The sequence below is a fragment of the Fukomys damarensis genome, unplaced genomic scaffold (genome assembly GCF_012274545.1).
Source record: "Fukomys damarensis isolate Sample0158 unplaced genomic scaffold, DMR_v1.0_HiC HiC_scaffold_17, whole genome shotgun sequence".
Classification (NCBI taxonomy): domain Eukaryota; kingdom Metazoa; phylum Chordata; class Mammalia; order Rodentia; family Bathyergidae; genus Fukomys; species Fukomys damarensis.
In genome coordinates this window covers 36,368,428-36,382,047 of record NW_022900929.1, presented here as the reverse complement: position 1 = coordinate 36,382,047, position 13,620 = coordinate 36,368,428, and the positions used below count along the sequence as shown (strand labels likewise).

Below are 13,620 nucleotides of genomic sequence, written 5' to 3'. Positions count from 1 at the left end.
TATTTTATATATATTTATTTTTATATATTATATATATTTTAGGTATATTTAGATATATTTTCTCTTACAATGCAATCTCTATTGTCTCATTTTCTTCATACCTGTAGTCATGATGTCCTCTATATTTAAAACTCGGGAACAACTGTAGTGTTCTCTTTCGAGGACTGGATCTGGGGAGAGACATACACCTCTTACATTTGCCTCGTAAGTGATCATGGTCGTGTTACGTTACATTTCCCAAAACAACTTGGAGGTAGCCTGTCAGAGTTTCATTCTCTATAGAGCTTGGGATAGTATTATATAATACCGTTTGTAACATTTCGTCCGTGAAATTTACCAATGGAGAAAATGCAAGGGAGGAAGGAATGAAGCTTTTGGTAGGGGATAGCCAGAACAAACTATAAAACTATTTTTATAAGGCCTGAATTCATGTAGAGTAATAATGGACCATAGAATTGTAAGACTTCAAGGTTGAGTCACCAACTCCCCCATCGAGATTTTAATACAAATCAAAGGCTTCAGTTCACAGACACAGGATGAAAAAATATAATTTTCTTTTTTTGCAATAACAATTTTCATTTTGAGACTCTGAGAAGATAAAAAATAGCCTTAGGCTTTCAAGATGTCCTGACCTTTCACATTTACACCGTGGTATTGTGGAGGAGAGGTCATCTGTCCTGAATGTCACTGCCCAGTGACCCGAGCAAGTCGTCACTAGGACATCCATGCTTCTTGCCCACCTGTACCTTTAGTTCTGAAGCTTCGTCTTTCTTTTAGAACACTCTCAAGTCCATCTGTGATGCCCTGACTACATAGACCCACTAGTAAATACCAATACACTGGAGATCCCTAGCCTGTAGGGTAAGTTGTATATAGCTCCCCATTGTAACTGCACAAATATTTGTTTTGTTGCTTCACTGGGATTTGCCCAGGAGGCAGCCATTGTGCCCATCTATTCAGAAAGTATAACTATCTATACTGTCATCCCTTTCCTTCAGCTTCTCTCTCCTACGCAATACTAGTGAAGCTTTTTCATGGGAGAGAGACAGTCCCACCCTCCTCAAAGCACCTCAAACTTTTAGATAATTCAAGTGTCTTCATGTTAGTGCTATTGATCACTTTGGATCAGACAATTCCAAATTGTGGTGGGCTGTTCTGAGCATAAAGAATTAAAAGTACCATACCACAGCGATATATGTGCACCCATGTTTATAGCAGCACAGTTTGTAGTAGCTGAAATCTTGGAAACAGCCCAAATGCCTGCTAATTGGTGACTGAATAAAGAAGTGGTTTTTTTTAATAAAATGGAATATTACTCAGCCATAAAGAATGATAAACTAGAGACATTTATAGCTAAATGGATGCATATCAGGGCTATACTCTTAAGTGAAATAAATAGGACATACAAGTAAATACCAAATTGTCTCTCTGGTTTGAGGCCCACAATGTATAATAGATAATGTGAAATAAGAAGCAAAGGTTCAAGGGGGATGGAGGTGGGGTGGGGAAAGGAGAGAAGGGAAAGAAAAAAAATATGAGAAAGGGAAAAACCAGAAACAAAGCTTTTGTAAATAGGGAAGGGTGGAGGGGTGGAAGGGAAGGAAAGGGAACAAACAAGAACTAAGGTACATCATGCACAGGTACAAACTCCCAATGATGAATGTGATCATAATGTATACCTAAAATGTACCAATAAAGTTAAGAGGAGTGTTTATTAGCACTTTAGCCAATAAATTCAAGTAGCACCCTCCAATTCTTGACAATCATTACCCAAAATAACCAATCTTGGCTAAACCCAAGAGTCCCCTCTGTTCTTGTAAAACCTAAGCTTTGATACATAATATCTAGGGAGGGACTCAAAAGCAACTTGCTTTGCTTTTGAGGAATGCCTTGTCCTCTTCCTAAGGCAACTCATGTAAATGGGAGGAGAAAGACAGATGCTTAGTTAATCCTGACTGTCAGCTCCACTGGATTAGGGTACGGCGGTGGTTAGCAAAGCTAAACAAAGCTCTGGGAGAGCCGTGTAGGTCTGGCATTGGGCCCTGGATACGGACGGTCACTTGTTCTTGGTCACCCCTCTTCCCCAGCTCTGCTGCCTGGCTCATGTGAATTAAGCGTCTTGCTCACACCGTGCCCTTCTGCCACGATGACTCCACTTTGGAACCTGTCGACCATGTACTGAGTCTCCTGAAGCTGTGAGTCAAAATCAACTTTCCCTTGACACTGTCGGTGTCAAGTATTTTGTCCCCCTGGCAAAAAGTTGACCACGTGCTAAGGAATGTAGTTATACTTAAAAGGCATAATTCCACATGTGTTATGTTTTCTTACATTTTTCCTTAAAATATACGCCCCATGTTCATTCCAGTGCCTCATTTTGTGTGTATATATTACATTTAGTATATGGACTATGAATAATCATGCAAAAAGAAATTTGGGCGGGAAGGAGAAAGATGCAGCCCTTAAATTCTGATCAATACAGCTGGGAAAAAATTATTATTCACATCTAACACATACTTCAGGAACCATGGTTCTCAGTATTGACCTTCCCTTCCAGGTTTAGAACTCGCCCTCCCTCTAGGGAACTGAAGCAAGACCTGGGTTTTGAAGGGGCTGCGGGTCAATGACCTTGCACATTTAAGCCTTTAACCCTACAAGAGTCACTCTGAGGAAATCAATAAGAACTAGCAATAGCTCTACTGACGGCCAATCTTTTGTCAGCTCATATGTAAGGGAGATTTCACCCCAGCTCCAGGGGCTACTATCTCTTATTTATTCATTACTTTATCATTCACTCATTTAAATTTCATAAAAGGTATTTCTTGATTTCCCAGAACATGAATATCCATGGGGGTTCCCACAAAATGATGCTGGAGATTATAGTTTAATTTCTGTGATGGTTTCTAGGCCTTTATTCTACCGATTCACTTATCAGCTAGGCACAAGTAAGGAAAAACATTGGCTGGAACCCGAGGCTAAGAGAAGGGGAGCTATTTCAGCTGAGACCCCTTGTTCAGAAAATCTCAGTTAATTTCAGTTTTAAAAGCCGTGCACACAGGGGCCTTTGATGCTCCCCTGAGCGTTAATACTGATTCCTGTTTTTATTCACATACTTCGCTGTTATTTACCATGACTCATTTTTCTTCTGGCTGTAGAACTCTAACACAGCACACTAATCGTGACATAAACCTGCTGCACTTCTCCAACTATGTGGGGGAAGAGAATCACCGCTGCAGTGTTATTATCATCCACTATATGTGGATACACTGGCAGGCTTCTATATGAAAGCATTAGCCCTGTCCCTTCACCAAGACGCAGCATACACCAAGCTTTCTTCCCTAAGCATCTCAGACCTGCTACAGAGGCAGCATGCACACAGATGTAGGTCTGCAAAGAGCTCAGCATTACCAAGCTAGGGTAGGACAGTTGCTTTTCTCTCCGATTGAATCAGACTCCAAATGTTAATTCAGTGCACAAGCTGGTTCATTTAGGGTTCCCTGTCTAAGGGTGGGCCACTTTGGATTTCTATGTTTGTGATTTATGCTTGGGTATGGCTTGTAAGTTTGCTGCAAATTTGAATATTCTTCTAATACCCTCTAAATAAATATTCTGGTTTACATTTTTTCTCTTCAGGGATTCAAACAGTTCATTATGTTCTACCCTGAAGTATCATCATCGTGAATATTAACTGTTGGAATAGCTGGTGAAAACACCACCTAAAAAAGTGTTCTGAATACATTCCAAACAAATTCCTTGATCATTTTAAATGTGGCGTGGAAAGGCTAACAATGATGTACTCTGTTCCGTACCAGACCTTGTGACGAGATGAGACAGATCATCTCATTTAATTCCCACAACTGTTTCCGACCTGTATTGGTGTCTCATTTGGATGTCTCTGAAAACAGAGTTTGAGAGGAGGGCTTCGCGCAGCTGGTACATCAGGAAGGTGATCCTTGGGACCAAGAGTGAGGCTACAGAAAGCAAAGCAGGAAGGAGGAAAGACCAATATAAAAATGTGTTATTCAGGGACCATGGTCAGCAACAGGGACTCAATTCTGCCTGACCTCTTGAGAACAGACAGATGTCTCCTGAAATCATTCAGGAGGAGGGCAGGAGCGGGGTACCTATCCACTGATTCACAGGCCCCACATGTATTAATCTCAGAGGTAGGGGTTCTCCCAGGGAAGAAAGCAGAGAAACTAGGCCTTGACTGCTAAGAAATGAGTGGAGTTGGGGCAGCAGAAGCTTCTGTCATCACCTCTATCTCCCACACCCACCACAGAGAGGAAACCAAGGTACTTACTTGGGGGGTCACTCACCCAGCTTAGGCCATAAAGCCAGATAGGGGTGGAGCCAGCATTGAAACAGGGTGGTCTGACTTAAACAGGAGCCCAAACCTCTCACTGCTGGACTGTTGACCCTCCCACCTGAGTGACAAGAGGGCCTCGTACCACTGTGCCCTGCACAGCTCCACCTAGAGGTTTCGGTAGTCCACCCACCAATTTAAGGAATGGCCCATCTTGTTTGTTTGTTTCCATATTTTGGCTCTCTTTCTTTTTTCTCATTGAGTTTATTGGTACATTTTAGGTACAGTTACATTCATCATTGGCATCTTGTACCTTTACATGACAGCTCTTGGTTCTCATTTTTTTCCCCTTGTCCCTGCCCTCTCTTCACCCTCTCCTCCCTTCCCTATTTACAAATACTTTATTTCCATTTATTTCATTTTCTCATTTTTTTTTCTTTTCCCTTATTGCCTTTCCCCTACCCTTCCCACTTCCCCTACACCTTTAGCCCTTTCCTTCCTATTTCACACTGTCAATTATCTCATTAGGATCTTATGTACTATTATAGTTTTTCATACCAGAGAAACTATTCGGTATTTACACATGTGTAACTTATTTATTTCACTTAAGAGTAAGTATATCCTCAATATGCATCCATTTTCCTATGAATGACTCTAGCTTCTCATTCTTTATGGCTGAGTAGTACTCCATTTTATGGAAAAACCACATCTTCTTTATCCAGTCTCCAACTGATGGGCAAATGGACTGTTTCCAAGTTTTAGCTATTACAAACTGTAACCCATCTTAATGATATTTGCTCAAAACCTGCATTTTCTCCTCTGGGAATCAGTTTTCTTCTTATTACAACAACCCAGGAAGTGGGTGCTACCACATACAGTGCAGTACATGCTACTACACACTGCATCTGCATTTCCAGGAGAAAACTCAATATTTTTCACTGAGACTACAAAGGAAGAGAAAGAGGGTCAGACTGCATATTACTTGAGAGGGAGAAAACATAGCTCATACAACTTTTTAACTGCTTTTACATTTTTATTAAAATATTATTCTTCAAAGAGTACAGAAATACATCTGGCAATAACCTGCTGGAAGTGAACCTTCTGCTTCATACATACATAAGAAATATACCCAACCAGGCCGGGTAGTTCAGTGGTTCTGCCAACTGCCTTGCGAGCGCAAGGTCCCAAGTTCAATCTGTGGTACAAAAAGAAAGAAAAGAAAAGAGGAAGGAAGGAAGAGAAAAGATAAGAAATACAGCCAACCAAGTTCCGCTTTATTAGAATTTATTTAGTTATGCGTATATACATATATATGACCATATATGCATGTGTGTGTGCATACACACACACACACACACACACATATAATGTATGCATATATAGTCAGAACGACACCAAATGGCTACATTTGACAGTCTGGATAGAATTTTCTGGTTGTTTTTCTCCTTGATAAAAGTTGTAAAATTTATGAAAGCTTTGAAAGATAAGACTGAAAGGCCACAGCATGAACTACAGAGGCCAGAAGCAATAGGTGGCATGCACTCTGGGTCCAGCCCTCAAGAGAGGTGCCAGTCCCCTGCTTCTGCTGTGAGCAAACAACACTGTGAGGCAATAAACCCAGAGAGGAAGGCGCTCCCTTTCCAGGGCCAGGGTCTTTGGGCTCACATTCAGGAGTCAAGACACCACACTCAAGAGAAGGAAATGGAAACTCCCCACATATGGGCTCAGCTTCCTCCAGAGGACGAGGGACAACGTGACTAATGGAGGGGATGTGCTAGGATCACTGCCTTTGGCATGTGGAAATCTGCCTATAAGGACACCCACTTCCTTTCAAGCTTGGTCAGGGGCTGACGGACTCCTCCAAGTACGATTTAAAAGAACAAAACCAAAACACCCTAGAGCAGCGACAGCAGACCTATGGCACTGTTTGTTATCATTACAAGCTCTAAAGATTCGCCACTACTGACCTACAGAAAAGAAGAGGCTGGCATTTGATTTTCCCTCATTAAGAATGAAATGTCAGGTTTAAATTCAGCCTCATGAGATCAACTCCAGAGCAGACTCAAACCATGTGTGGTCCCCTGGGACCAGAGAGCAAAGGACACTGCCCTCCCTCCTCCATATACTCTGGTTCTTAGTGAAACTTCCTTGGGAAGAAGGAAGTGAAGAGCTCACCTGGGCTGGGTTTTGCCTTAGCAGTTTACAAGATTTTGTCTCCTTGTTCTGTCCATCTCTGCCTATGAAAACCAAAGTTGTACCACACACTGAAAAAGAGCTCAGGGCACCTGGCCATTCTCTCAGACTCGTGCCAGTCTTTTAGACAGAGTCACCTTTCCTAAGCAGGTAATTTGGCTTGATGTTTCCAATGGACCCAGCTCATGCTAACTTTGCATTTCTAACCACCTTATAATTCTAAAAATTTCCACAAAATGGTGTTTCCAATATATTTTACTCGTACAGATTGTCACATAGCACCTTTCAAGTGAGATCAGGTGGAGAAGACCACAGTGCCATGAGTATTTCTCAGACTTTCTTCCCCACCTTTAAACATTGTGTTTGTTTAAAGAACGTAGTGTAAGGAACAGGCCACGGTGAATTCCTTCAGTGCTTTCCACCTGACACTGACCATGCCTGGAGGTCCACATGCTCTTCCCAGGATGTTGGGAGGCCAAGAGAACGTCAGGATAGTCAAGGAGCAATCTCCCTTACCCCAGGGCACATCGACTGCCATGTCTTTCACACAAGGATGAAATCGTCATTCCTCACTCACATTCCCGGGAGAGGAATGAAGGGTAGCAGGGGGGATACAAGTCACAATGGTTGGGACTTCCAGAGAAACGTTATCTGATGCCATTACCCTATCTCCTCAATGTAAAAGGTTCTCTTGTTTCTTTTATTTGTTACCCAAATAGGCAACTTCTTTTTGGCTACTCCACTCCATAATTACCTTGGACTTCCCTTACAGCAGTGGTTCCCAACCTTTTGGGTCCTGTTTTGTGGAAGACACTTTTTCCACAGACAGGAGTGGGAGAGGCAGGGTATGGGATAATTTAAGGTCCCTTGCACGTGCGATTCACAATAGGGTTCACACTCCAGGGGGCACAGCCCATGTAGTAATGCCCAGGGGGTATAAATACCAATGAAGCTTCACTCACCCTCTGCTGTGCACCCTAGTTCCCAACAGACTGTGCACCAGCTGGACACCCTTAGAGTTTCCTTAGAGGATCTCTGCTCCCTCTGAACTCACGGGTCTCTTCTCTCTGTGTGGTCTCTGACGACCCCCAGGGAACCGAGGAATCCCCAGAAAATGCTCACCGAGCACCTGTCCCAAAACCTGTTCCAAGATGCCCCCTCAATAATGAGGATATTTGATGTTACATAGACTTCCCTTTCACTCAAAAGCATTTGTTCCCTATAGGAAGAATCAGCCTACGGTGGGTTGCAATGAGGTCACATAGATCATATGGCCACAGTGAAGGAGAGCAGGGAATACAGAAGCTCCCTATTGCTTCAGAAATTTACAGTCCTTGCTAGGAATCCACCTTTGGGAAAATGCTCACTTTATTGTTTCTGCTTATCTTTCGCTCCACCCTGCTCTTGGGCACCTTTGTCTGGATTAGTTCTTCTGGGGTATTGCCCAAGGGCGGAAGCAGCCTCTTCTTGCTGTTTCGGGTCTCTGACAGCCACTGAGGGGGCAGCTCGAAAGGTCCAAAGCCAAACTGCAGGGAGTATTTATCAGGGAATGTGTCAGGCTCCACAGAGCCTGCTGGTGCCACCTGGGATGTAGAGTCCACTGTGCCCAGGGGTGGTACAGGAGGGGCCACCTGCTCTCCCTCCAAGCAAGTGGTAACTACCTCCTTGGCCTGGAAGTCAGCTGAGCCAAGGTACTTCGCTTCATTTTCTTCCTCATCCTCTGTGGGCTTGAAGATCTGCTGCTGACCAATGTGGAACATCTCCAGGAGCTGGCTGCCTGAGCGCACGCTGGGCTCAAGGCTGGTATCGGGCATCGCACTCCCTGTGCTAACCACATTACGCCGACTGTACCGATGATGCAGCTGCACCAGAGTCCCTATCAAACATTTGCGGACAGATTTGTTCACAGTTAGAAAGAGCACAGGGTTTGCCAACAGAGAGACCTTGGGCAGCCAAATGGCAGTGAGCAGCAAGAAGACGGAGGTGTCGGGGACATTGAGTACAGTCTGGTAGACGACCAGGGTGGCATAGGGCACGCTACACAAGATGAAGACCATCACCATTGAGAGCAGGGTGGCATGCAGCTCAGCCTCTCGCTGGGAGGCATAGGGGATAGAGATAGTGTTCTGTGGGGTCCGAAGAGCCGCAATGATGACCTTCTTCTTCTGGCTGGCACTTAGGGCCCGGCGGATCAGGATCAGGAAAAGAAACACCACAGCAACAGGCACAATGACCGTGGTGATATTATAGACCAGGACATACACCAGGTGGCCCAAGGAGTTGCTCCAGACTTCTGTGCAGGTGGACATGGCATAGATGTCAGCTACGTTAGTCACTGCAAACACAGGGACACTGGCCACCACTGCATGGGCCCAGATGTATACCACGAGTTCCCGGGACTTGGCATCAGATATTTTTCTCTCCAGTGGATAGAGGACTGAGTAGTACCTGCACGATACACAGAAGAAATTGATTTCACAAAGGATACTCTGTAAAGTTAGAGGACTCTAAATCACCAGAAGTAGGCAAGAGGGGAAAGAGCCAGATCCTTTCTTTTGGCCTAGAATAGGGAACCACTGGTGGAATCCAGAAATCCAGATCTTAAATTAAGGATTTTGGTATGCAATGAGAAGCAGCACTACACACACACACACACACACACACACACACACACACACACACACACACTTTTTCCAAAGAAGCAGAGTCCTTTCTTCATGTGCTGTCAAGACTCTCTACCAGGAAAACAAGTAGCTAAATTTAATCCACAGCTAATCTTATAATTACTGCCACCAGGGTTAAATCCTACAAGACCTTCAATATAAAGGATGTCTCCACCTGCTATAAAGACATTTGTTTTTCAATTTAAAGGTAACTTGTAAACATTGTACATGGGGTAGAGAAGCTTCCGGGAAAATTCCAGAAACATTCAAAGCCACTAGCAGAAACCTGTAGACACACCCATCTCAAGCAGATCCACACCACAGTCTATAAATTGGCATTTAAGCTGTTCAGGGCAGAACCCCAGATGAAAGGTGAATCCCAAAAAGGTCCCACTAACAAACTCTTCCTGCTCAACAGCCACTGTCCTCACAGTAACTGTAAGAGAAGTTTGTAGGTCTAAAATGCCTGCATAATTAAATTTATATTAAAATCAGGTGTGAAATTAATTCCTTCCAAGCTTCAACTTGATTGTTCTATAACCCCCTAAACAGAATCCCAGTGATTTGGGGGAACTGAAAAATTCTTCAAACCCAAGAACCACATCTATCATGAAGGGCTGCCACCAGCCATCAGCCATATGGTGAGCTTCTTCCTAGAAGCCTGGCCCCATCTCTGCTGTTAGCTAATGCTGGAGTTGACCTCCCAACCACGGCAACCATCACTCACTCACATGCGTGACCAGTATCCCTGACTGCCACCACTGTACCTGCATTGTGCCAGGCCCTGGGTACACGAACGAAAAGATACATGGGGATATCTCCACACTCAACAGGAAGACATGCACACCAACAGTGACCAGCAAGGAGATGATGGCTCTACTGGAGGCAGGAGAGAACGAGGGGCACCTAAAACTACCTGGGAAGACAGCAAAGAGAAAGCAGAGCCATGCTGGAGGCTGGCAGGGAGACAGTGCGGAGGATAAAATCCTAAGCTGAGATAGGTATGAGGCAAGCACAAGAGTGACCGTGGATGATCGGGGAGGATAGAACATGGTGAAATATGTTCTACATTTCTTTCTGGGAAGGGAAAACAGAGGGAGTCATGTATAAATATGCATGCTGCCATTGTCTCTGAATATGGATCAATTGCTTCTAACCACAAGTCTATAAATACGTGCAGGCCCCACCCTCACACACAAACACATGCCTAGGAATCTGCTGACTCTGGTCACCAACTGCTCACTCGCATGCAACAAACCTAGGTCCCCTCAATTTTCCATCCCATTATGTATTGAGAAATAGACACAACATAAGAACTCAGGATCACTACAAATAATTTTCCCTAGTGTAAATCTTTAGAAGATGATGCAGGAAGCGTGGGCACCACTTAACTTGCTGACGTGGTACAGTGAAACAAATACCTGCAAACGAAGTAAAAGCTCATCTTCTCTTCGTCTTCACGTGTACTGCACTGACACTTGCAAATAATCTGTATTTCTGAATAAGAGCAATTTGCTAGTCTTATTTTACTATTAAAAAGGCTTGTTTACCTTTTGTGTTAAAAGGATAACAACAGGGAAGAAAATAAAAATTTCTTATTTGCATATTTCCTTATCTAGGATCTAGGGCCCACACAGGACCCACAGGGATTATCACATTTCTTCCAGGTATAATGGCAAAATGTTCAGAATAATGTATTCCCACTGTTGCATCTTGTTGTTAAAAAAGCTCTCAGGATTCTTAGCAGCATTATTCACAATAGCTAGAAAATGAAAACAAATGTCCACCAACCGGTAAATGGATAAAGAATATAACACATCCTCCAATTAAATATTATTGGCCACAAAAACGAATCAAGTGCTGACACATGCTATAACATGGATGAACCCTGAAACTAGGCTGAGTGAAAGAAGGCAGGTACAAAAGAACACATACTACATGATTCTACTTCCATGAAATGTCCAAAAACGTGCAATTATATAGACTAAGTAGATTAGTGGTTCCCAAAGTGTGAAGACGGCAATGAGGAGCAATTGTAGGGGATGAAAGTTCTAATAAGCAGTGCTGGCTGTACATCTCTAAATATGCTAAATTTCACTGATCCACACCCTAAAACTAGGTGAGTTTTATTAATATGCAAGTTATATCTAAAAAAACATTTGTTTCAAAAACTTCCAGGAAAGAAGAGTCCAGGACGTAAAAGATGAAAGTCTTAAGGGATCCCTAATGTCAGGTGCAGGGCCAGCTACTAAAGAGGATGAGGCAGGAGGACTGCTTAAGCCTAGGAGTTCAAAGCCAGCTGATAATATAGCAAGATTCCATCTCAACAATAAATAAAAGACACACCAGGGAGCAGCTGTGTGGACCAGAGTGGTGCTGCTGCAGGCAGGTCCCAGCTAGGGCCCCACCCAGACCCCAGAAATATGGATACACATGCCAAGGCCACAGGCCACCTAAAAAAGAGCTGCATAGACCCAAAACCATCCTCCAGAGTTCCACCATACCATCGGTAAGTGTGCACACACACACCAGGGAGCAGCTGTGTGGACCAGAGTGGCGCAGCTGCAGGTGGGTCCCAGCTAGGGCCCTGGCCCTCCCAGACCCCAGAGGTGGGGGCAAACATGCCCAAGCCACAGCCCACCTAGAAAAGAGCTGCACAGGCATGCAAGCTTCATCCAGAGTCCCACCATATCATCGGCCATAGCCAAGGGCCCACCTGGAAAATAACTACACAGACACACAAGCAACGCAGAAGCTTGCCCTGATACCACTGATTAGTACCTGAAGATCCTAGCCAGAAGCCCACACAGACAACAGGAACTTAGATACATAGCCCCCAGCCAAAGGTCCCCCCCAGACAGCAGCTATATAAGGGCCCCAGCAAAAGGCACACCTAGATACCATCCCAAGTGTGCACAGGCCCCAGTTAGAATCCCACCCAGACAACAAGTCAACTGAAGGATACAGAAGGCCACCATTCCAAACCCAGGAATTGGTGCACTGGTGAGGAACACAGTAAAGGCTGCTCAGTGGCTTGCTGAGAATTGAAGACCACTGGGTGAGCAAAAAGTTGACTCAACAATGGCATAGCAGGCTGCATCTGATGAAATAAGAAGACACAGAAATGTCTCAAAACCAGACTTCCAGATCACCTCAGGCAACCACAAAGGGAAACAAGATGGAACAATCTTTCCAATTTTAGTATATGTGCTGCCAAAGTGAGCACATAGATGGAACAATCTGATACTCAACCACCTAGACTCCCTGAAATGGCAATGAAAGAGGACCTAGAGAAAATGAAATCAGAAATAATTTCTCAGATAACAGCAGAGATCATGCCCATAGTGCAAGACATGATTAATAAATCTAGAGCAGACACAGATTTAAAAAAAAATAGAGGAGCTGAGAAACATGATAGAATCCCAACATAGGAAACAAATGGAATTCATAAAACAGACACAGACAGATTTCTAAGACATTAAAAATTCCATTGAAAGTTTACACAGCAGAACAAGCAAATGCAAGGACAGCATTTCAGATGTAGAAGATAGGATTGCAATTAGTGTCCAGGAAAAGAAAAATCTCTTAAACATAGTGAGGGACCATGAGAGATCAATCCAGCAGCTGCTAGACAATTCAAAGAAGAATAACATAAGACTGATTGGAGTCAATGAAAAAACAGCAGAGAGTGCAGATGACAAAAAAACTGTTCAGTGAAGTATTGGCAGAAAACTTCCCAAATGCGGAGAAAGAACCTGACACACAGATAAGTGAGGCTTTTAGGACTCCAACTAGCCATGATCAAAAAATCTACAGATAGGCATATAATAGTTAAGATTCCAGAAATCCAGCAGAAGAACAAAATTCTACAAGTAGTTAGAGAAAAGAAACAAATCACGTACAAAGGAAACCCTATTAAAATCACAGCAGACTTCTCAACACAAACCCACAAGAAGCACTTGGAGTGCTGTATTTCAAATCCTAAAGTAAAACAACCTCCAACTCAGATTGATGTATCCTGCAAAACTATCTTTCAAAATTGATGGAGAAATAAGATACTTTCATGACAAAAAAGCATCTTAGGAACTTCATGAATACTAAACCAGCACTCCAAAAAATTTTAAACAATATCCTAGGAAAAGACAATGAGGATCACAACCCCAGGACCCCAGCATAATGAATTCATCACAAACAACAAGAAATTAAATGAAAAGGGGGAGAAGCCAACAAAAAGAAAAGGTCATGACAAGGATAATTAAATACATATCAGTTATGACCATCAGTGTTAATGGCCTCAATTCACCAATCAAAAGAAACAGACTGGCAGAATGGGTCAAGAAGCAGGATCCAACAATACGCTGCATACATCAAACACACTGAATTCAAAAAGAACTCATAGACTGAAAGTTAAAGAGTGAAAAACAATACTCCATGTGACAGGAAGCCCCCCAAAAGGCGGTA

At 43.3% G+C, this 13,620-nt stretch overlaps 1 protein-coding gene across 1 annotated transcript in view; it reads right to left on the bottom strand.

Annotated features, from left to right (window-relative positions):
* Positions 1-5,339: 5,339 nt before the first annotated feature.
* The window catches only part of Gpr176 (G protein-coupled receptor 176), a 136,789-nt gene continuing 128,508 nt past the window's right edge, over positions 5,340-13,620 (bottom strand). Inside the window, exon 4 of the mRNA XM_033765292.1 lies at positions 5,340-8,944. Coding sequence (XP_033621183.1) covers positions 7,834-8,944 — 1,111 coding nt within the window. The 3' untranslated portion in view covers positions 5,340-7,833. The remainder of the gene's footprint in view (positions 8,945-13,620) is intronic.